Here is a 21,719-nt window from a genome sequence, read left to right as displayed (position 1 = left end):
CAGTGATGTACTGGGTCGTACACACTACCCTCTGTAGTGCCTTGCGGTCGGAGGCCGAGCAATTGCCATACCAGGCAGTGATGCAACCAGTCAAGATGCTCTTGATGTTGCAGTTGTAGAACCTTTTGAGGATCTAAGGACCCATGCCAAATCTTTTTAGTTTCCTGAGGGGGAATAGGCTTTGTTGTGCCCTCTTCATGTCTGGCTTGGTGTGTTTGGACCATTCTAGTTTGTTGGTAATATGGACACTAAGGAACTTGAAGCTCTCAACCTGCTCCACTACAGCCCCGTCGATGAGAATGTGGGCGTGCTCGGGCCTCCTTTTCCTGTAGTCCACAATCATCTCCTTAGTCTTGGTTACGTTGAGGGATAGGTTGTTATTCTGGCACCAACCGGCCAGGTCTCTGACCTCCTCCCTATAGGCTGTCTCGTCGTTTTCGGTGATCAGGCCTACCACTGTTGTGTCGTCTGCAAACTTCATGATGGTGTTGGAGTCGTGCCTGGCCATGCAGTCGTGGGTGAACAGGGAGTACAGGAGGGGACTGAGCACGCACCCCTGGGGGGCTCCAGTGTTGAGGATCAGCATGGCAGATGTGTTGCTACCTACCCTCACCACCTGGGGGCGGCCCGTCAGGAAGTCCAGGATCCAGTTGCAGAGGAAGGTGTTTAGTCCCAGGATTCTTAGCTCGTGATGAGCTATGGTGTTGAACGCTGAGCTGTAGTCAATGAATAGCATTCTCACATAGGTGTTTCTTTGTCATGGTGGGAAAGGGCAGTGTGGAGTGCAATAGAGATTGCATCATCTGTGGATCTGTTTGGGCAGTAAGCACATTGGAGTGGGTCTAGGCTTTCTGGGATAATGGTGATGATGTGAACCATGACCAGCCTTTCAAAGCACATGGCTAAGGACGTGAATGCTGTGGGTCTGTAGTCCTTTAGGCAGGTTGCCTTTGTGTTCTTGGGCACAGGGACTATGGTGGTCTGCTTGAAACATGTTGGTATTACAGACTCAATCAGGGACATGTTGAAAATGTCAGTGAAGACACCTGCCAGTTGGTCAGCACATGCTCAGAGCACACGTCCTGGTAATCCGTCTGGCCCCGCAGCCTTGTGAATGTTGACCTGTTTAAAGGTCTTACTCACGTCGGCTACGGAGAGCGTGATCACACAGTCGTCCAGAACAGCTGATGCTCTCATGCATGCCTCAGTGTTGCTTGCCTCAAATCAAGCATAGAAGTGATTTAGCTCGTCTGGTAGGCTCGTGTCACCGGGCAGCTCACGGCTGTGCTTCCCTTTTGTGGTCTGTAATAGTTTGCAAGCCCTGCCACATATGACGAGCGTCGGAGCCGGTGTAGTATGATTCAATCTTAGCCTTGTATTGACGCTTTGCCTGTTTGATGGTTCGTTGCAGGGCATAGCAGGATTTCTTATAAGCTTCCGGGTTAGAGTCCCGCACCTTGAAAGCGGCAGATCTACCCTTTAGCTCAGTGCGAATATTGCCTGTAACCCATACCCTCAGTTATGTTACCTTCTGCTTGCTCTTCGTGGCTTTAGGCCGGGGTTGATGTAAAGCATTTTAGGTCAAATTGTTTAGTAAATAGTGCTGTATGTGCAATCCATGTTAAAGTGTCATAATAAGTATGCAGTATTGAAGACTGCAACTGACTCAGATGGCAGATAACTATGACTAACTGTTGTATTCAGTAAGGACAGATTGCTGCATCCATAAGGCGAGGTCTGTTTTGAATGCTGCATGTGTACAAAGAGCACTGTGTGTTTGTGTGTGTGTGTTCGTGTAAACCCAGTGAGGAATAATATTTGAGGAGGACGGAAATTTCTTCAGGTATCCCAGGACTGTCATTTTTCCGGACTCTCAATCGAGTATTTGTGTATGGAATACTTGGTACGCTTCAGAATGCTAAACTCCATCTCCCATCTCTCTCACTCTCCCTCCTACAGATGCTAGAGGATTCACCCCTGAAGGAGGTAAAATAGACACACACAGACCTCTACAGCACATACACACAGACCTTCTGTAACATGTACTGATAGGATCTACATGGTTCTTATATTATGTAGACTTCCTTGGGGTTGTCAGTCAGTGAATGTTGTGATTTGTTTCTGTCTGTGTGTTTGTAGTTCCATACGATGAGCCTCCGGCAGTCCCCTACTGGCCCTACACCACCTCAGACTTCTGGCACTACGTAGAGTACTTTAGGTCCATTGGAGCCTACAAGCACATCAACGAAATGGCCCGGGCATTCTAAGCTCACCAACACTTGGGAGACACACTGGGATATGGGACCAACGAGGGACACGACCACTGAGGAGAGAGAGGAGACGGACGGACGGATGGGGGGGTACGATAGAGGGAGAATAGAGAGGAGGAGAGAGGGTGGGGAGAGGGTCAGGAAGGGGGGGAGAATGAGGAGAGAGGATGGACGGAGAGAAAGAGGCCCCATAAGGTTATGTAATATTGTATATTGAAATTAATCTTTAAAATATGAGGCTATATAAGCAAATGTATTTTAACTTATCATGAAATATATGAACCCTTCTCACATACCTGAAAAAAACATGAATTCCAACGGCTATAATATAAAACGTTACATAAATGTAATGTGCAATATCAATTCAATTTGACCAGAAATCGGATCTCATTGTCATAATTTACCATATTTGATGTGGATACATGCAAGGATTGAAATGTAATAGGAATTTTGTATGAGGAATTTTTACAATGATAACGTTATTTTACAATCAGTTATAGGTTTCCCATCTTTGGGTATGTAACTCCTTTCATCACCTGGAGGTTTGTACCATATTTGACCTAGTTTTACCTAAGTCTGTAGGAGCTGTACCTGGCTATTTGTACCTACCTTTGCTTCACTCTGTACACCCAAACGACCGTTGGTTCCTTGTGAAAGTCCAGGGCATTATACTGTTACCAAAGCAGGAAGTGGTGTTACACGGAAAAGGGTCCGGTTTCTATTGTTTACGTTGCCAGAGAACATCTAGCTAGACAGCTAGCTAATATTCATTACGGTACCTAGTCAAAAACAGGAATTATCATGAAACCAGCGGTGGACGAGATGTTCCCTGAAGGCGCCGGGCCTTTTGTGGATCTAGACGAGGTTAGTAATCATCTGGGGACACGAGAGAATCGCCGACCTAGCCTAGCTACAGTAACTCCAACGCTAACCTAACCACCTAACCAGCTAACGTTGGTGACTGATAGACAAAACGGCTGCTGTTAATCAAGAGCGGCGACGTTCGGTCTGAATATTAACATACATCGCTTGCGGTACGGTTTAGGAAGCATAATGACTTTATGTTTCATATCAACAATAACAAAAATGAGGGGCGTGTTTCGAAAGCCGAATCGCAAGTGATGACTATTGACGTTTCTAAACGTTAGAACACAGCGTCGGGATTGTAGTTCACATGAGCCAGTTGTGGGCGAAGCTGGGGGATGAAAACTGTATGGAGAAGGCAGAGTGCTGCCAAGAGTTTTCGAGAACTAGATGTGCATGCCCAGTAACACAGTCGTGTCCTCCGTGGACCGGCTCGTACATTAAAACATCCTACAGTCAGGCTGCAAAGGCATCAATTCTATCGTTAACTAGTTTTTTTTTAGCCCTCAGCTTCTCCCACGAATGAACGATGCTTTATGTACGTGTCGGTCCACGGAGGACACGAGTGTTTTACCGGGAATGCACATCAACCCTAGGCGATAGTTCATGGGTGTTAGGCTATAGCACAGACCGTTTAAAAAAAACTAAACTGTTTGTAGACTTAACTGTCTTTGATTTCTAGCTGATGTTTATTCCTTACTTGGCTTAAATGGCATACATTGTTTTAAAATTGTTCCTGTGTGTGGGTGTGTCTGATTCTTCAGGCAGGGGGCAGCAGCGGTCTGCTCATGGACCTGGCAGCAAATGAGAAAGCAGTGCACTCAGACTTCTTCAACGGTCAGACACACACACACACACACACCACACACACACACACACACACACACACACACACACACACACACACACACACACACACACACACACACACACTGTAGAGGCTAGGTGGGGCTAGAGGCTAAACTAGAGCAGTGTTTCTCAAACCTATCCTTGAGTATCCCATTTCACTTATTTGTTCTATTCCAATACTAGCATAGGTGATTTAAACTAATCGAGTGCTGATGAGTAGTTGACCAGTTGAATCAGCTGTGCTGGTGGAGAGGTTGGGGGAAACACTGGGCTAGACTGGGTAGAGAAGCATCTTGTGGGCTAGGGAGGGGTCTTATGAAAGTGCTCTGTGTGTGTTTGCTTTGCCAACAGGGCCGTCTCACAGAAAGTAACATGTCTTTTCCCTGTAAACTTAAATTAACAACACACACCACACAGTGTAGCTAATGTGTTTTCCATCTGGCAGTGTTAGCCACGGGACAAACAGTTTATGGCTCAGCAACACATGACCTAGAAAGTGATCATTAAAAAGAGGAGAGGAAAAGAGAGAAGGGATGGTTAAAGGGATACTTCAGGAGGAATGGTTAAAGGGATACTGCAGGAGGAATGGTTAAAGGGATACTGCAGGAGGAATGGTTAAAGGGATACTTCAGGAGGAATGGTTAAAGGGATACTGCAGGAGGAATGGTTAAAGGGATACTTCAGGAGGAATGGTTAAAGGGATACTTCAGGAGGAATGGTTAAAGGGATACTGCAGGAGGAATGGTTAAAGGGATACTGCAGGAGGAATGGTTAAAGGGATACTTCAGGAGGAATGGTTAAAGGGATACTGCAGGAGGAATGGTTAAAGGGATACTTCAGGAGGAATGGTTAAAGTGATACTGCAGGAGGAATGGTTAAAGGGATACTTCAGGAGGAATGGTTAAAGGGATACTGCAGGAGGAATGGTTCAAGTGATACTGCAGGAGGAATGGTTAAAGGGATACTGCAGGAGGAATGGTTAAAGGGATACTTCAGGAGGAATGGTTAAAGGGATACTGCAGGAGGAATGGTTAAAGGGATACTGCAGGAGGAATGGTTAAAGGGATACTTCAGGAGGAATGGTTAAAGGGATACTTCTGGAGGAATGGTTAAAGGGATACTGCAGGAGGAATGGTTCAAGTGATACTGCAGGAGGAATGGTTAAAGGGATACTGCAGGAGGAATGGTTAAAGGGATACTTCAGGAGGAATGGTTAAAGGGATACTTCTGGAGGAATGGTTAAAGGGATACTGCAGGAGGAATGGTTCAAGTGATACTGCAGGAGGAATGGTTAAAGGGATACTGCAGGAGGAATGGTTAAAGGGATACTTCAGGAGGAATGGTTAAAGGGATACTGCAGGAGGAATGGTTAAAGGGATACTGCAGGAGGAATGGTTCAAGTGATACTGCAGGAGGAATGGTTAAAGGGATACTGCAGGAGGAATGGTTAAAGGGATACTGCAGGAGGAATGGTTAAAGGGATACTTCTGGAGGAATGGTTAAAGGGATACTGCAGGAGGAATGGTTAAAGTGATACTGCAGGAGGAATGGTTAAAGGGATACTGCAGGAGGAATGGTTAAAGGGATACTGCAGGAGGAATGGTTAAAGGGATACTTCTGGAGGAATGGTTAAAGGGATACTTCAGGATTTTTGGCAATGAGCATCCTAACGCTAGTTAGCGTTGGCTCGCGAAACTACCAATAACTTCTTTCATACTAGATACAGAGATATGACAATGGTATTCACCAGTTCATCTGACTCTGGGGACGTAGATAAAGGGCCTCATTGCAAAAAAAAACGAAGTATCCCTTTAAAGAAGATGTAAAGGAGGAGAGGGGGAGTAGAGAGAAGAAGAGAGTAGGGAACGGATAGGAGTAATGTCAGGAGGAGAAGAGAAGGGGAGCAGGGAAAGGAGGAGAAGAGAGGGGGAGAAGGAAAAGGAGGAGAGGAGGATGATAAAGGGTTTTATGGTTCCTGTTAGACTGAAACCCAGCAGGACACCTAGCCAGCCTGCCGCTTTGAACACACTCAAACACACCACGTATCACACACACACCACGTATCACATAGGTACTCACACACACCACGTATCACATAGGTACTCACACACACCACGTATCACATAGGCACTCACACACACCACGTATCACACAGGCACTCACACACACACCACTTATCACACAGGCACTCACACACACCACTTATCACACAGGCACTCACACACACCACTTATCACACAGGCACTCACACACACCACTTATCACACAGGCACTCACACACACCACTTATCACACAGGCACTCACACACACACACCACGTATCACACAGGCACTCAGGCTCACCCAGCAGAAAAACACATTCCCCTGTGTTTCTGTGGTGTCAGTGATTTTTGACTTTTGAGTGGTTGTAGCTCCTGTAAAGCAGCACATTTGTTAACACCAAACCTCTCCTATCCTTAAGGAACCTAAAGTCCTAAGGCATTACCTACTAAATACTGACCTACAGTACTACTGCATGACCTGTCATGAGTCAGACTACAAACTGGACTACTATTTTAGAATGTTTTCAAACTTCAGCATGCATATACTGTATCATGTCACTCAGCAGATAGAGCTGTCAATCAATCACATCAGAAACTCACTGTGTTCTTTCTCTCTGTCTACTTGTCTCTCTGTCTCAGACTTTGAGGATCCATTTGATGATGAGGACCTGCAGTGAATGAGGAAGACCCTATATACCCATGATTGTGTGTGTGTGTGAGGGAGAGACATTAAGATCGTAAGAACTGTAAAACCAGAACCATTTCCATGTTGGAAGTGCTTTGGAACATCCGCCCTCATTTCCACTGTGTTTGTTAAATAAAGCCTTTTCTAAAAAGCAGGTGTGGGTGAATTCTATGCATTCCATAGACTGGCGAAATGATCCGTGTTGCCGTCGTGTTTCAATGTGCTGCGGCAGGTCTGTAGGTGCTGAGAAACACCTGTTAGTGGAGAAATAATGACATACGCCATAACATCACATACTCACGCATACCTAGAATATTTATATCAACATCCCCAGCTAACATGACCACTACACAGATAGCTATTGTACAGCAACACTACAAATCATGTGGAGCAGTGGTATTTAAAGTCTGGGTAGCAGGGGAACTGCAGTAGGGTTGCCTAATTTCTTTTCCCCAATTTCGTGGTATCCAATTATTAGTAATTACTATCTTGTCTCATCGCTACAACTCCCGTACGGGCTCGGGAGAGACGAAGGTCGAAAGCCATGCGCCCTCTGAAACACAACCCAACCAAGCCACACTGCTTCTTAACACAGCGCGCATCCAACCCGGAAGCCAGCCACACCAATGTGTCGGAGGAAACACCGTGCACCTGGCGACCTTGGTTAGCGTGCACTGTGGGAGTCGCCCAGATACAATAAATGTGGCCTCAGGATATGTGGTTTGCACAAAGTCCAGTGTAGTTCCTTGATGGCCATCGTGGTATCGGCTTGAGAGGGAATATACATGGATCTGACTAAAACTAAAAATAATTATCTTGGGAGGTAATACGGTCGGAATCTGTTTGCGAGGTATTCTAGGTCAGATGAACTAAAGGACTTGAGTTTCAGTACGTTACCACAATCATACCATGAGTAGTTAATCATAAAACATACACCACCGAGTTCAACGTGTGTGTGTGTGTGTGTGTTCGAGACTTACACGATGGCATCAACACAGGGTGGCATGGCGTTTTGGATGTGGTATCCTTGCAGTCTAAATTTGATGTGAGAGTCAGACACTCTTGTGCAGCAACTTGTGGTTACCTTAGTTGGCTGACGAAGTGAGAGAAAAAGGGAGACAGAGACAGAAATAAAAGATTTAGACAGGCAGCACAATTCTGTTCTTTTGTTTTTACTAATTGGTATTTTTGACCAATCAGATCAGCTCTGAAAAAGCTCTGATGTGAAAGGAATCTGATGTGATTGGTCAAAAGACCATTTAGTGGAAAAAATAAATGAGAATGGGCTGCCTCTGATCTCTAATCTGACCATAAATATGATGTGTTTTTAGTTTGTATTTATTATGGATCCCCATTAGCTCTTCCTGGGGTCCAGCAAAATGAAGGCAGTCTATACAATTTTAAAAACATTACAATACATTCACAGAAGGCAAAGGGTGGCTATTTGAAGAATCTAAAATCTAAATATATTTTGATTTGTTTCATACTTTTTTGGTTACGTCATGATTCCATGTGTTATTTCATAGTTGTGTTGTCTTTACTATTATTCTACAATGTAAGAAAAAATAAAGAGAAACCCTTGAATGAGTAGGTGTTCTAAAACTTTTGACTGCTACTGTATATACTTTATTTTTTGGGGGGGAGGGGACAACATTTAGAGTACAGATTATTGTATGGGACAATAAACATTTTTGAGAAAGATAATTAGAAAAATAAAATATTGAGTAAATGTATTTATTTGTTTATTTTCATTTTGATAATAGATGAAAATTCACTGAATTTATTTGTTGATGTAAAAATACATATTTACTGATTTTAAGGTTGTGCCATTAGATTGTAGTGGGATGGGGTCACAAGAAATTATTGGGGAAGAAATCCCCACTGAAAAAGTTTGAATAGCCCTGATGTAGAGGGTAGTATAATCCAGTAATCCAGTTTGTAATCCAATTCCAAATTTGCCTTGAGGACACGGGTATGTGATGCCGCAGTGAGACTCGCTTCCAAAGCAACTACAGAACAGGGAATCCAAAGCTTCCATAGTGGGAAAACAAACATTTATTTTTCAAACAAAAGGTAATTTCATAGGTTATATTCCATCGATGATCAAAGTCAAATCCATCAGATTTAAACTGTAGACAAAAGGTAGACTAGTAGCAGCTTTCTAAGTCTTGACGTAGAGTAGTGGTCAAGAAACTGTAAGTTACTGCCATACCTGAGGCCTAGTAGACCCATACCTACGAAAGCCTAAATAGCTCAAGGGAAGGGGAACATGGGAAAAAAGGGGTGTGCCCAGGAAAGGCTCCACAATGCTTTTAAATACCCATGATAACCATGATAGAAAAACCAAAAACAGGAGTTCATCAACCATACTCCATAATTCATTATGAAATATTTATACTTACATTCAATAATAATATTATTATAAATGGTGCAAAACAATGAATATAGCACAAATGAAGAAAATGGGAATTTAGGTCCAACAGGTGGCAAAATATTTTTTACATTTTGCAATGCACCAGGGCTGTTTTCATTACTGCACACTGTAACAAAATGTCTCGCAGCAGAAAATGATTTCTTATTTAACAAGTTCAGGTCGTCACTCCCCATTTCTGCCTGTTAGCTTCAGTTTTGTTCCTAATGAATATGATCCTGATGTATATGGTACACCGTTATTATACCTATATTGACCACTACTAAGAAAGGCGCTGAACACACAGAGATTTTGTTTCTGTAAATGTTTTTTCTATGTGGTTCGGGTAAATTGACGGATAACAGAGAGGAGAGCTATCTGTGATATTTCTGCAACTTTTTCCATCGTTTTACATACATAAAATGTTGAAATGTGATTTTTTTTTGGACGAACCGCATGGATACAAAACAAAAATGACAAATGCATAAATGACATCCATCACTACGTGGCTGCGACTTCGTGAGTCCCAAACCGTCAACCGTTTGGGTGCTATTGCATTATACAGGGACAACACCGATCGAGAGCCACTGTAAGCAAGTAGGACCCGTGTGTGTAAATGTGTATGTGTGTGTGTAAACCCTTTGTAACAGGGCAGATGTGTCTGAACAGTAGAACTAAGGAGGAAACTGTAGATGATGATAATTCCTGATGGTTAGACCAGCTGTCAGCGTGCCAACAGGGCTGTCTAACAGTGGCTAACAGGCAGGGTTTTGGGCCTCCCTCCTACAAAATGGGGTTCTGGGAAGTGCTTATGTGGCACCTTTGTCCTCCTTCCCCCTTCATTATTTCCTCTGTTTTTACATGTTGCTCTCTCTCTTTTTCTCTGTCTCTCTCTCTCGGTCTGTCTGTCTCTCTCTCGGTCTCTCTCTCTCTCTCTTTTTCTCTGTCTCTCTCTCTTTCTCTGTCTGTCTGTCTCTCTCTCTGTCTCTCTCTCGCTATGTCTATCGCTCTGTAATTACGTAGTCTGATTGGTCAGGTGGCTGAGCTGACAGCAACCAATAGCAGCTCCTGGTAGCAGTGCCCCCCCCGATCCGGCAAGGTGTGTGTGTGTGTTAATGATTAGGGGTCCGTTTAAAACCAGATGGAACCATTTGTGGGGGCACAGTCTGTCAGTAGGGCCAGAGGGACAGGGTGCACCAGGAGACTCACACACACTTGAACATCCAGCCTCTGAACCAAACCGGGCCAGGCGGCTTTGTCTGATACAGCCTCTCCTCAAGATCCAACAGAAAATCAACTACACACAATACAGGTAAGACAACCGGTTCAAGGTTTCGGTTGTTTGTTAACACCTTAAATATCACATATTGATCCAAACTGACCTGATGTCTGTCAGGTTTGTGAGTCAATCTCTTCAGTATGTGATTAGATTGGTCTGATCCACAGACAGATGGGGACCAGAGAGACTCTAGGTCAGGATTAAGTTCAGTTCAAGGTTAGGTTTAAGTCCAGTTTAAGGTCAAAGTTAGAAAGTTGAAGTGCTCTGCCTCTGAAACACCTCTAGCCTGTGTAGGAGAGTCAACCAGCAGAGCAGCCTAAACCCCCGGATGAGACTCAGGCTTGCAGACAGAACACCCTCTGAGGCTGCAGTTTAGACGGGTGGAATCAGACCCACTGGTGGCTAATAGCCTGGAGACAATGTTTTTTTTTATTGTGTCAAGCAAGACATCTAAAGATGGATTTAGTCCGACCAGGACAGTAAGTCGTTTTTACAGTGGTAGGTATTTAACTGAAATTGTCCATAGGAGAGGTGGAGGCCATGGCTGGTGGGAGGAGAGCATCGTTCTCTGGTGTGCTCACTGTTGCTCTGCTAGCCACCATACTGCTGCCTGGTGAGTCACATGCATGTACGCTCAATCAAACATAGTTAAGGTCAGGATGGATGAAGGACTTTGTGATGGATGGGGTTTCTGATGGATGGGGTCCTGTGTGGCTCAGTTGGCAGAGCATGGTGTTTGCAATGCCAGGGTTGTGGGTTCAATTCCCACTGGGGACAACTACGGGGAAAATGTATGAACTTACTGTAAGTCACTCTGGAAAAGAGTGTCTGCTACATGACCTAAATGTTAAAATATATTGTCGACCTCACCTATCCTCAAGCCCTAGTTGAATCAGGTCTGGGATACAACAACAATGTGCATTGTCCACTCAGAGACCAGCGTCTGATAATGACCTGTTATTATAACATGAAGTCCTTTATGTAACTGCCTCCAGCCCAGGTGTTTCTGGTCATGTGATGACATGACTGACAGTTCCCCTCAGGGGCGCTCTATACGGAATCTGTCTCTCAAATAGACCCATAATTCTAACCTTAACTAACCATCATGTATTTACAAGGAGGGAGACAGGGGGAAGAGGAGAGGAGAGGAGAGGGAGGGAGGGAAGTTGGGTGCGTTCTTTCAGCGTTACAACTCTTGTAAAAGCTTATTACCTGTCAGCATCAGAGTCCCGCTCTCTCCTGCACCCCCTCCCCCATCCTGTAAAGACGGTTGTTTCCAGATGTTCCAGTCTTTTACTGGCTCCTTAAATATAATACAGCGGATACACAGCAACATTTACCCACACAGACCTCCATCCATCCATCTCTCTCCATCCCTCCCTCCCTCCATCCATCCATCCATCTCTCTCCATCCCTCCCTCCCTCCATCCATCCATCTCTCTCCATCCCTCCCTCCCTCCCTCCCTCCCTCCCTCCCTCCCTCCATCCATCCATCTCTCTCCATCCCTCCCTCCATCCATCCATCTCTCTCCATCCCTCCCTCCATCCATCCATCTCTCTCCATCCCTCCCTCCCTCCATCCATCCATCTCTCTCCATCCCTCCCTCCCTCCATCCATCTCTCTCCATCCCTCCCTCCATCCATCCATCTCTCTCCATCCATCCCTCCCTCCCTCCCTCCCTCCCTCCATCCATCCATCTCTCTCCATCCCTCCCTCCCTCCCTCCCTCCATCCATCCATCCATCCATCTCTCTCCATCCATCCATCCATCCATCCATCCATCTCTCCATCCATCCATCCATCCATCCATCTCTCTCCCTCTCTCTTCCCCCTTCTCTCTCTACCTCCATCCCTCTGAAAACTGTTAACACCTCTTCCCTGTGGAGATGAAAGAGCATGCATGCAGAGCTGTGTACTGTTTCCTACACACACACACACACACACATATACATACACACACACAGGTAGGGGTCCACTGTTACAGGCTCACCTATAAAATCTACAAAGAGCCGTAGTCACCGACCCTCCAGGCACTGCCAGTTACCCTTGCCCTGTAAACCTGTGTGTGTGTTTAATCACACACATCTCCACACAGTGTGCTATTAGTGTACGCAAGCGTTTTTGCCGTCTGCAGCTGACGTTGGCAACATCTGGCTCTGACAGTGTGTGTGTTTTCTCAGAATTCCTGTCGGCAGGGCCGGTGGTTCAGATGCTCAAAGGAGATGGTAAATATGGGACTACCTAACAAACACACTTAACACACTTTACATACACAACAATGTTTGATGCTTGATGTGTCTCCAGTAGGGGATGCCACTGAGGAGACAGCGGTTGCCATGGCATCACCAAGGAGGGTTGTCCGTAACCGTAGAAACATCAGCTGGTACAAGCAACACTCAGACTTCTGGAGCTGGTACAAATACTTCACGGACAATGGAAACACGGAGGCAGTGAGTACACTCTGAGGAGTTTGGGGGGTTCTCTATGTTGGCCTCTTGGGATCTGGTCCCAAGAGACCAACACTAACTAACCACCCACCAACAGAGTTGATTATCGTCTGCTTAGAGAATAAAAGGGATATTGTGTCTGAGAATGACATGGGAACCTGTATCTCTCTCCATGTTCTTGCTTATTTCCTAGCTTTTGCTTTCATCTTTACGAACCTCGTATATACCTAGTCCTAGTCTTTAATACCTCTAACCTCATATACCTCTAACCTCATATACCTTTAACCTCATATACCTCCAACCTCATATACCTCTAACCTCATATACCTCTAACCTCATATACCTCTAACCTCATATACCTCTAACCTCATATACCTCTAACCTCGTATACCTCTAACCTTATTCTCATATACCTCTATTCTCATATACCTCTAAACTCATATACCTCTATTCTCATATACCTCTATTCTCATATACCTCTGACCTCATACCTCTAACCTCAACCTCATATACCTCTAACCTCATACCTCTAACCTCATATACCTCTAACCTCATACCGCTAACCTCATATACCTCTAACCTCGTATACCTCTAACCTCATATACCTTTAACCTCATATACCTTTAACCTTATATACCTTTAACCTCATATACCTCTAACCTCATATACCTCTAACCTCATATACCTCTAACCTCACATACATCTAACCTCATATACCACTAACCTCATATACCTCTAACCTCATACCTTTATTCTCATATACCTCTAACCTCATATTTCTCTCTATCCCCAGGTCCAGGAGCTGGACAAGGTCTACCTGGCCTACCTCCAGAATAAGAACCGAGCTGAGGGCCGTCGCTCCTACAAGGCCTACCTGGGTCACCTAGGGGACATCTACAAGGCCTGCGCCGACTCAGAGGACCCAAACTGTGTGGCCTCTGCAACCAACCGGCCCAAACCTGAACCCAAGACCCCTCCCAAGCCCGTCCCTGCCCCTGTCAAGGCCTGTGACCCCTACAGGTCAGTCATGTTCATTTATGTCTGTGTTATATCATTTTATGCTCATGAATTGATTCTAATCTAATCTCCTGTGTAGGGACCCGTATTGTCTCTATGCCGCTCTGGCACGAGCCAAGAGCCAGCCCCCACCTTCCCCCGCCCCGGTCAAGGCCCCAGCCCCCCTGTATGCACGCTCCCCTGTGGCCATTAAAGACCCTCATTCTGGGTACTACTACTACTCCCCTGCCGTGCAGTCCTTCCTCTCCAAGGTACAGTATTACTGCTACTACTGTACTGCTACTACAGTATTACTACACTACTACTGCTACTACTGTACTGCTACTACAGTTTTACTACACTACTACTGCTACTACTGTACTGCTACTACAGTAGTTGGCTGGCCCTCTCTAGTCACTCGTAGGCTCAGTCACTGGTATACTTTTATTTACAAAGCCATTTGGGGTTTACTACCTTTTTATTTGGGCATTTTTATTGTTCAGAAATGTAGTGGGTACTCTCTTCGTTCGCTGGACATTATCCTGCTAACTGTTCCAAATGTCTGAACTGAATTTGGTAAAGGGGCTTTTATGTACTCTGTGCCATCGTCTTGGAACACCTTACAAAATACTTTTACACTAGAAGAACTTGTCCCGATTGGTGTTTTTAAATCACTGATGAAGGATTTTGAGGCTGATTCCCTGACCTGTCAATGTTTTTAATTGGCTGTTTTTGATTTTGTTATACTCCTGTGAATTCTATGGTTTTAATAGATTACTTGTAGTTTTTCATGTTGTCTGTCTGTAATTTTTGTAATGACTTGGTGCTGCCTATCTTGGCCAAGACACTCTTGAAAAAGAGATTTTAAATCTCAATGAGCCCTTCCTGGTTAAATAAAGGTTAAATATATATATATTTTTAAACAGTATTACTACACTATTACTACTACTACTGTACTGCTGTAAATTAACGTAGTCATGATTGTTTTTATTCCCGTCCAGGAGCAGAAGTCAGAGCTGCTGCGTATCTGTTCAGCGGAGGACGTGGAGTGTCTCCAGTTCCACCTGAGAGCTGCTTTCGGCCACAAGCCCTCCGCTGGGCCGCTGCCCTCCTACGCCCACCTGGGCTGTGACCCGAAAGACCCCGCTTGTAAACCCCAGCTGGTCCAGAAAGGCCCCTCCGGCCTCTTCCTCCGTTACCCCAACTGTGACCCCAGAGACCCTCGCTGCGCCTACGCTGCATCACTACAGGTAAGATCATCATCATTATTATTATTATTTTAGCTATTATCATTTTATTATCATGATCATGACTGTCCTTCCGTCCCCAGGCACCCCGTGCCCCCGCCCCCTACGCCCCGGCGGGTCCTGGTTCCTGCAACCCTCTGTTTGAGGACGGCTGTAACCCTCTCACCGCCACAAAGTTTGCCACGGCACCGGAGAAGTTCAAGGAGGAACACAAAGACGATCCCGCCGCAATGCGTGCCGCGGCCCCAGCCCCTGAGCAAAGCAGTGACCCATTCACTATGTACAGGGATGCTTATGCTAACGCTAATGCTAACCGCCAAGCCAATGCTCCCAGCGCTCCAGCTAGCGACCCATATGCCATGTACCGACAAGTTATTGCTAACGCTCAAGCTAACGACCCAAACGGCATGTACAAACAAGCTAATGCTAACGCTAATACTAACGATCCCTTTGCAATGTTTCGTGAACCCGCAACCTCCATGCACAGACGTACCCACCCCTCCCCCCAGGGGCAGGCCCCCGTCCCGCCTCCCCGCTATGAGGAAGCCCCCCAGGAGGATCGCCACCCGTTGGGCCCCCGAGGAAAGACCAAGGAGGGCTACGAATGCTACATTGGCTATGACCAGGAGTGCTACCCAATAACCCGCACAGAGCCGCGTTCCGGTGCCCACCGTAACACCGCCTACCCCGCCGAGCCCTACGAGCCACATCTCAACGCTGATGGATCACGGAACGGAGTCCTGGAGCCTTCCGACCCCGACTGTGACCCAGAGTATGACACCAACTGCCGCCTGCGCCGTTACCAAACCCAGGAGGAGCTGCTGCCATACTCCAACGCCCAGGCTGAACACCATGGGGGGCCAGAGGCAGAGCCCAGCCAGGACCACAGTTACAGCCAGGGAGAGCCAGAGAGAGACAGCGAGGCAGAGTCAGAGCCATACCAGAGTGGCCAGGAGGAGACCTACGGGACTTATCCCCCTCCCTCGCAGGGGCTGTCGTACGGGTCCTACCCCTCACCCCAGAGGGGAATGCCCAGCTTCCAAGACATGCTGAGAGGATACGGAGACCAGTACCCTGAACAGGACGACCACAGAGCATACGCTGCTGACTACAGCAAAAAATAAGTAAACACACACACACTGCATACACAAAGACACACTACATATACCATAAAGACTACAACAATAAAAACAAACACCAGCTAAAATGGGAGCAGATGACGTGGGACACTATTTAATACAAAATAACAATAAAAGACTGATTGCACTCTGACACACACATGTCATGTACGCACGCGCGAACAGGCACGCACACACGCAGTACAGTGCTCTTAGCAGTAGGAGTTTCTCTCCACTAGATGTTTTTAGATGTTTTATCTGGCAGTTTGTTAGCTTTTATTGATTGATTGACAATAATTGACAATTGATTGAGCCCCTCCTTATTTAAAAAATTCTCGCAGCTCCGCTTTGCTTCTGTATCTACAAACCTCACATGCTTTTTGTGTTTGTTTTGTTCATGATGTATTATGTAAAGTTTTTTTTCCCCCTATGAATATTTTAAATAAAAGCTTTGAAAAACGTGTATTTTACTCTTTATGTCCATGTTCCTGACCCCTATTGGCCATCAATGGTAATATTCTCTACTGACCCCTATAGGTCACCAGTGGTACTATTATTTACTGACCCCTATTGGCCATCAATGGTAATATTCTCTACTGACCCCTATAGGTCACCAGTGGTACTATTATTTACTGACCCCTATTGGCCATCAATGGTAATATTCTCTACTGACCCCTATAGGTCACCAGTGGTACTATTATTTACTGACCCCTATTGGCCATCAATGGTAATATTCTCTACTGACCCCTATAGGTCACCAGTGGTACTATTATTTACTGACCCCTATAGGTTACCAGTGGTAATATTATTTACTGATCCCTATAGGCCAACAGTGGTAATATTATTTACTGACCCCTATAGGTCACCAGTGGTAATATTATCTACTGACCCCTATAGGTCACCAGTGGTAATATTATCTACGACCCCTATAGGCCAACAGTGGTAATATTAACTATTGACCACTGCAGGGTAGCCTAGTGGTTAGAGCGTTGGACGAGTAACCGGAAGGTTGCAAGTTCAAACCCCCGACCTGACAAGGTACAAATCTGTCGCTCTGCCCCTGAACAGGCAATTAACCCACTGTTCCTAGGCCGTCATTGAAAATAAGAATTTGTTCTTAACTGACTTGCCTAGTTAAATAAAGGTAAAACATTTTTTTTTTTAAATAGGCCAACAGTGGTAATATTATCTACTGATCCCTATACACTTATAAAACATTACGGTACTTCATATACCTAAATTGATGTTGACTCCTTTAAAATACACCTGGAGTTAGCGAGTGCACACGTTGGGGAGAAGGGTACAGAGCAAATTAACAGAGAGAGAAGGGGAAGAAATTTAAATACATTTTGAAAATCTCTCCTCCCCCAACACTCCCACCTCTCCCTCAACCCACAGAAAGATAAGAAAAAAACACTGTTTGAAACATCAACTCAACTTTATCAATCCAAGAGGACTCAGACACAGTAACAACAGCCGTGAGACCAGAGGGAAAACACTCACACAGCTCTGTGTGTGTTTGTGCGGCAGATTGATCTTTATCATTACAGAACTAGACTGAGATGATAATAAACACACGCTGGCCCTCTGGGCTGGAGTCCAGCTGGAAACACTGACAGATAGAAGAAATAAGAGGGAGAGAGTGAGGATGGGGAGGGAGGGAGAGAGTGTGTGAGGATGGGGAGGGAGGGAGAGAGAGTGAGGATGGGGAGGGAGGGAGGGAGAGAGTGTGTGAGGATGGGGAGGGAGGGAGAGAGAGTGTGAGGATGGGGAGGGAGGGAGAGAGTGTGAGGATGGGGAGGGAGGGAGTGAGGATGGGGAGGGAGGGAGAGAGTGAGGATGGGGAGGGAGGGAGAGAGTGTGAGGATGGGGAGGGAGGGAGAGAGTGAGGATGGGGAGGGAGGGAGAGAGTGAGGATGGGGAGGGAGGGAGAGAGAGGATGGGGAGGGAGGGAGAGAGAAAGAGGATGGGGAGGGAGGGAGGGAGTGAGGATGGGGAGGGAGGGAGAGAGTGAGGATGGGGAGGGAGGGAGAGAGTGAGGATGGGGAGGGAGGGAGAGAGTGAGGATGGGGAGGGAGGGAGAGAGTGTGAGGATGGGGAGGGAGGGAGAGAGTGAGGATGGGGAGGGAGGGAGAGTGTGTGAGGATGGGGAGGGAGGGAGAGTGTGTGAGGATGGGGAGGGAGGGAGAGAGTGTGAGGATGGGGAGGGAGGGAGGGAGAGAGTGTGAGGATGGGGAGGGAGGGAGAGAGTGTGAGGATGGGGAGGGAGGGAGAGAGAGTGAGGATGGGGAGGGAGGGAGAGAGTGTGAGGATGGGGAGGGAGGGAGGGAGTGAGGATGGGGAGGGAGGGAGAGAGTGAGGATGGGGAGGGAGGGAGAGAGTGTGAGGATGGGGAGGGAGGGAGAGAGTGAGGATGGGGAGGGAGGGAGAGAGTGAGGATGGGGAGGGAGGGAGAGAGTGAGGATGGGGAGGGAGGGAGAGAGTGAGGATGGGGAGGGAGGGAGAGAGTGAGGATGGGGAGGGAGGGAGAGAGTGAGGATGGGGAGGGAGGGAGAGAGTGAGGATGGGGAGGGAGGGAGAGAGGAGGATGGGGAGGGAGGGAGAGAGTGTGAGGATGGGGAGGGAGGGAGAGAGTGTGAGGATGGGGAGGGAGGGAGGGAGAGAGTGTGAGGATGGGGAGGGAGGGAGAGAGTGTGGAGGATGGGGAGGGAGGGAGAGAGTGTGAGGATGGGGAGGGAGGGAGAGAGTGTGAGGATGGGGAGGGAGGGAGAGAGAGTGAGGATGGGGAGGGAGGGAGAGAGTGAGGATGGGGAGGGAGGGAGAGAGGAGGATGGGGAGGGAGGGAGAGAGAGAGTGTGAGGATGGGGAGGGAGGGAGAGAGTGTGAGGATGGGGAGGGAGGGAGAGAGAGTGAGGATGGGGAGGGAGGGAGAGAGTGAGGATGGGGAGGGAGGGAGAGAGAGTGAGGATGGGGAGGGAGGGAGAGAGTGAGGATGGGGAGGGAGGGAGAGAGTGAGGATGGGGAGGGAGGGAGAGAGTGAGGATGGGGAGGGAGGGAGAGAGTGAGGATGGGGAGGGAGGGAGAGAGTGAGGATGGGGAGGGAGGGAGAGAGTGTGAGGATGGGGAGGGAGGGAGAGAGTGAGGATGGGGAGGGAGGGAGAGAGTGAGGATGGGGAGGGAGGGAGAGAGTGAGGATGGGGAGGGAGGGAGAGAGTGTGAGGATGGGGAGGGAGGGAGGGAGAGAGTGTGAGGATGGGGAGGGAGGGAGAGAGTGTGAGGATGGGGAGGGAGGGAGAGAGAGTGAGGATGGGGAGGGAGGGAGAGAGTGAGGATGGGGAGGGAGGGAGAGAGTGAGGATGGGGAGGGAGGGAGAGAGTGAGGATGGGGAGGGAGGGAGAGAGTGAGGATGGGGAGGGAGGGAGAGAGAGTGAGGATGGGGAGGGAGGGAGAGAGTGTGAGGATGGGGAGGGAGGGAGAGAGTGAGGATGGGGAGGGAGGGAGAGAGTGAGGATGGGGAGGGAGGGAGAGAGTGTGAGGATGGGGAGGGAGGGAGAGAGTGAGGATGGGGAGGGAGGGAGAGAGTGAGGATGGGGAGGGAGGGAGAGAGTGAGGATGGGGAGGGAGGGAGAGAGTGTGAGGATGGGGAGGGAGGGAGAGAGTGTGAGGATGGGGAGGGAGGGAGAGAGTGTGAGGATGGGGAGGGAGGGAGAGAGAGAGGATGGGGAGGGAGGGAGAGAGAGGAGGATGGGGAGGGAGGGAGAGAGTGTGAGGATGGGGAGGGAGGGAGAGAGTGAGGATGAGGAGGGAGGGAGAGAGTGAGGATGGGGAGGGAGGGAGAGAGTGAGGATGGGGAGGGAGGGAGAGAGTGTGAGGATGGGGAGGGAGGGAGAGAGTGTGAGGATGGGGAGGGAGGGAGAGAGAGTGAGGATGGGGAGGGAGGGAGGGAGTGAGGATGGGGAGGGAGGGAGAGAGTGAGGATGGGGAGGGAGGGAGAGAGTGTGAGGATGGGGAGGGAGGGAGAGAGTGAGGATGGGGAGAGAGGGAGAGAGTGAGGATGGGGAGGGAGGGAGAGAGTGAGGATGGGGAGGGAGGGAGAGAGTGTGAGGATGGGGAGGGAGGGAGAGAGTGTGAGGATGGGGAGGGAGGGAGAGAGTGTGAGGATGGGGAGGGAGGGAGAGAGTGTGAGGATGGGGAGGGAGGGAGAGAGTGTGAGGATGGGGAGGGAGGGAGAGAGAGTGAGGATGGGGAGGGAGGGAGAGAGTGTGAGGATGGGGAGGGAGGGAGAGAGTGAGGATGGGGAGGGAGGGAGAGAGAGTGAGGATGGGGAGGGAGGGAGAGAGTGTGAGGATGGGGAGGGAGGGAGAGAGTGTGAGGATGGGGAGGGAGGGAGAGAGAGTGAGGATGGGGAGGGAGGGAGAGAGTGAGGATGGGGAGGGAGGGAGAGAGTGTGAGGATGGGGAGGGAGGGAGAGAGTGTGAGGATGGGGAGGGAGGGAGGGAGAGAGTGTGAGGATGGGGAGGGAGGGAGAGAGTGTGAGGATGGGGAGGGAGAGAGAGTGAGGATGGGGAGGGAGGGAGAGAGTGAGGATGGGGAGGGAGGGAGAGAGTGAGGATGGGGAGGGAGGGAGAGAGTGAGGATGGGGAGGGAGGGAGAGAGTGTGAGGATGGGGAGGGAGGGAGAGAGTGTGAGGATGGGGAGGGAGGGAGGGAGAGAGGTGGAGATAGGGAGAGAGGTGGAGGATAGGGAGAGAGGTGGAGATAGGGAGAGAGGTGGATATAGGGAGAGAGTTGGAGATAGATAGAGAGGTGGAGATATGGAGAGAGGTGGAGGATAGGGAGAGAGGTGGAGGATAGGGAGAGAGGAGGAGGATAGGGAGAGAGGTGGAGGATAGGGAGAGAGGTGGAGGATAGGGAGAGAGGTGGAGATAGGGAGAGAGGTGGAGGATAGAGAGAGAGGTGGAGGATAAGGAGAGAGGTGGAGATAGGGAGAGAGGTGGAGGATAGAGAGAGAGATGGAGGATAGAGAGAGAGGTGGAGGATAGAGAGAGAGGTGGAGGATAGGGAGAGAGGTGGAGATAGGGACAGAGTTGGAGATAGGGAGAGAGGTGGAGATAGGGACAGAGGTGGAGATAGGGAGAGAGGTGGAGGATAGAGAGAGAGGTGGAGGATAGAGAGAGAGGTGGAGGATAGAGAGAGAGGTGGAGGATAGAGAGAGAGAGGTGGAGGATAAGGAAAGAGGTGGAGGATAGAGAGAGAGGTGGAGGATAGAGAGAGAGGTGGAGGATAGAGAGAGAGAGGTGGAGGATAAGGAAAGAGGTGGAGGATAAGGAGAGAGGTAGAGATAGGGAGAGAGGTGGAGATAGGGAGAGAGGTGGAGATAGGGACAGAGGTGGAGATAGGGAGAGAGGTGGAGATAGGGACAGAGGTGGAGATAGGGAGAGAGGTGGAGGATAGGGACAGAGGTGGAGATAGGGACAGAGGTGGAGATAGGGAGAGAGGTGGGGATAGGGAGA

The 21,719-nt window shown here is 48.2% G+C and overlaps 2 protein-coding genes across 2 annotated transcripts; both read left to right on the top strand.

The window, feature by feature from the left end:
• Nucleotides 1-2,939: 2,939 nt before the first annotated feature.
• On the top strand, nucleotides 2,940-6,864 carry LOC112247568 (COP9 signalosome complex subunit 9-like). The gene is made up of 3 exons (XM_042308898.1): nucleotides 2,940-3,134; nucleotides 3,899-3,971; nucleotides 6,665-6,864. The coding sequence occupies exons 1-3, from the start codon at nucleotides 3,072-3,074 to the stop codon at nucleotides 6,700-6,702; spliced, it is 174 nt and encodes a 57-aa protein (XP_042164832.1). The 5' UTR covers nucleotides 2,940-3,071; the 3' UTR covers nucleotides 6,703-6,864.
• Nucleotides 6,865-10,052: 3,188 nt separating this feature from the next.
• Nucleotides 10,053-16,670, top strand: LOC112247516. The gene is made up of 7 exons (XM_042308910.1): nucleotides 10,053-11,012; nucleotides 12,580-12,624; nucleotides 12,704-12,849; nucleotides 13,640-13,866; nucleotides 13,943-14,114; nucleotides 14,844-15,092; nucleotides 15,173-16,670. Exons 1-7 carry the CDS (start codon nucleotides 10,940-10,942, stop codon nucleotides 16,211-16,213), a joined length of 1,953 nt encoding a protein of 650 aa, XP_042164844.1. The 5' UTR covers nucleotides 10,053-10,939; the 3' UTR covers nucleotides 16,214-16,670.
• The last annotated feature ends 5,049 nt before the right edge of the window (nucleotides 16,671-21,719 follow it).

The sequence above is a fragment of the Oncorhynchus tshawytscha genome, linkage group LG29 (assembly GCF_018296145.1).
Source record: "Oncorhynchus tshawytscha isolate Ot180627B linkage group LG29, Otsh_v2.0, whole genome shotgun sequence".
Taxonomy (NCBI): Eukaryota; Metazoa; Chordata; class Actinopteri; order Salmoniformes; family Salmonidae; genus Oncorhynchus; species Oncorhynchus tshawytscha.
This window is presented reverse-complemented; position numbering and strand designations above follow the sequence as displayed.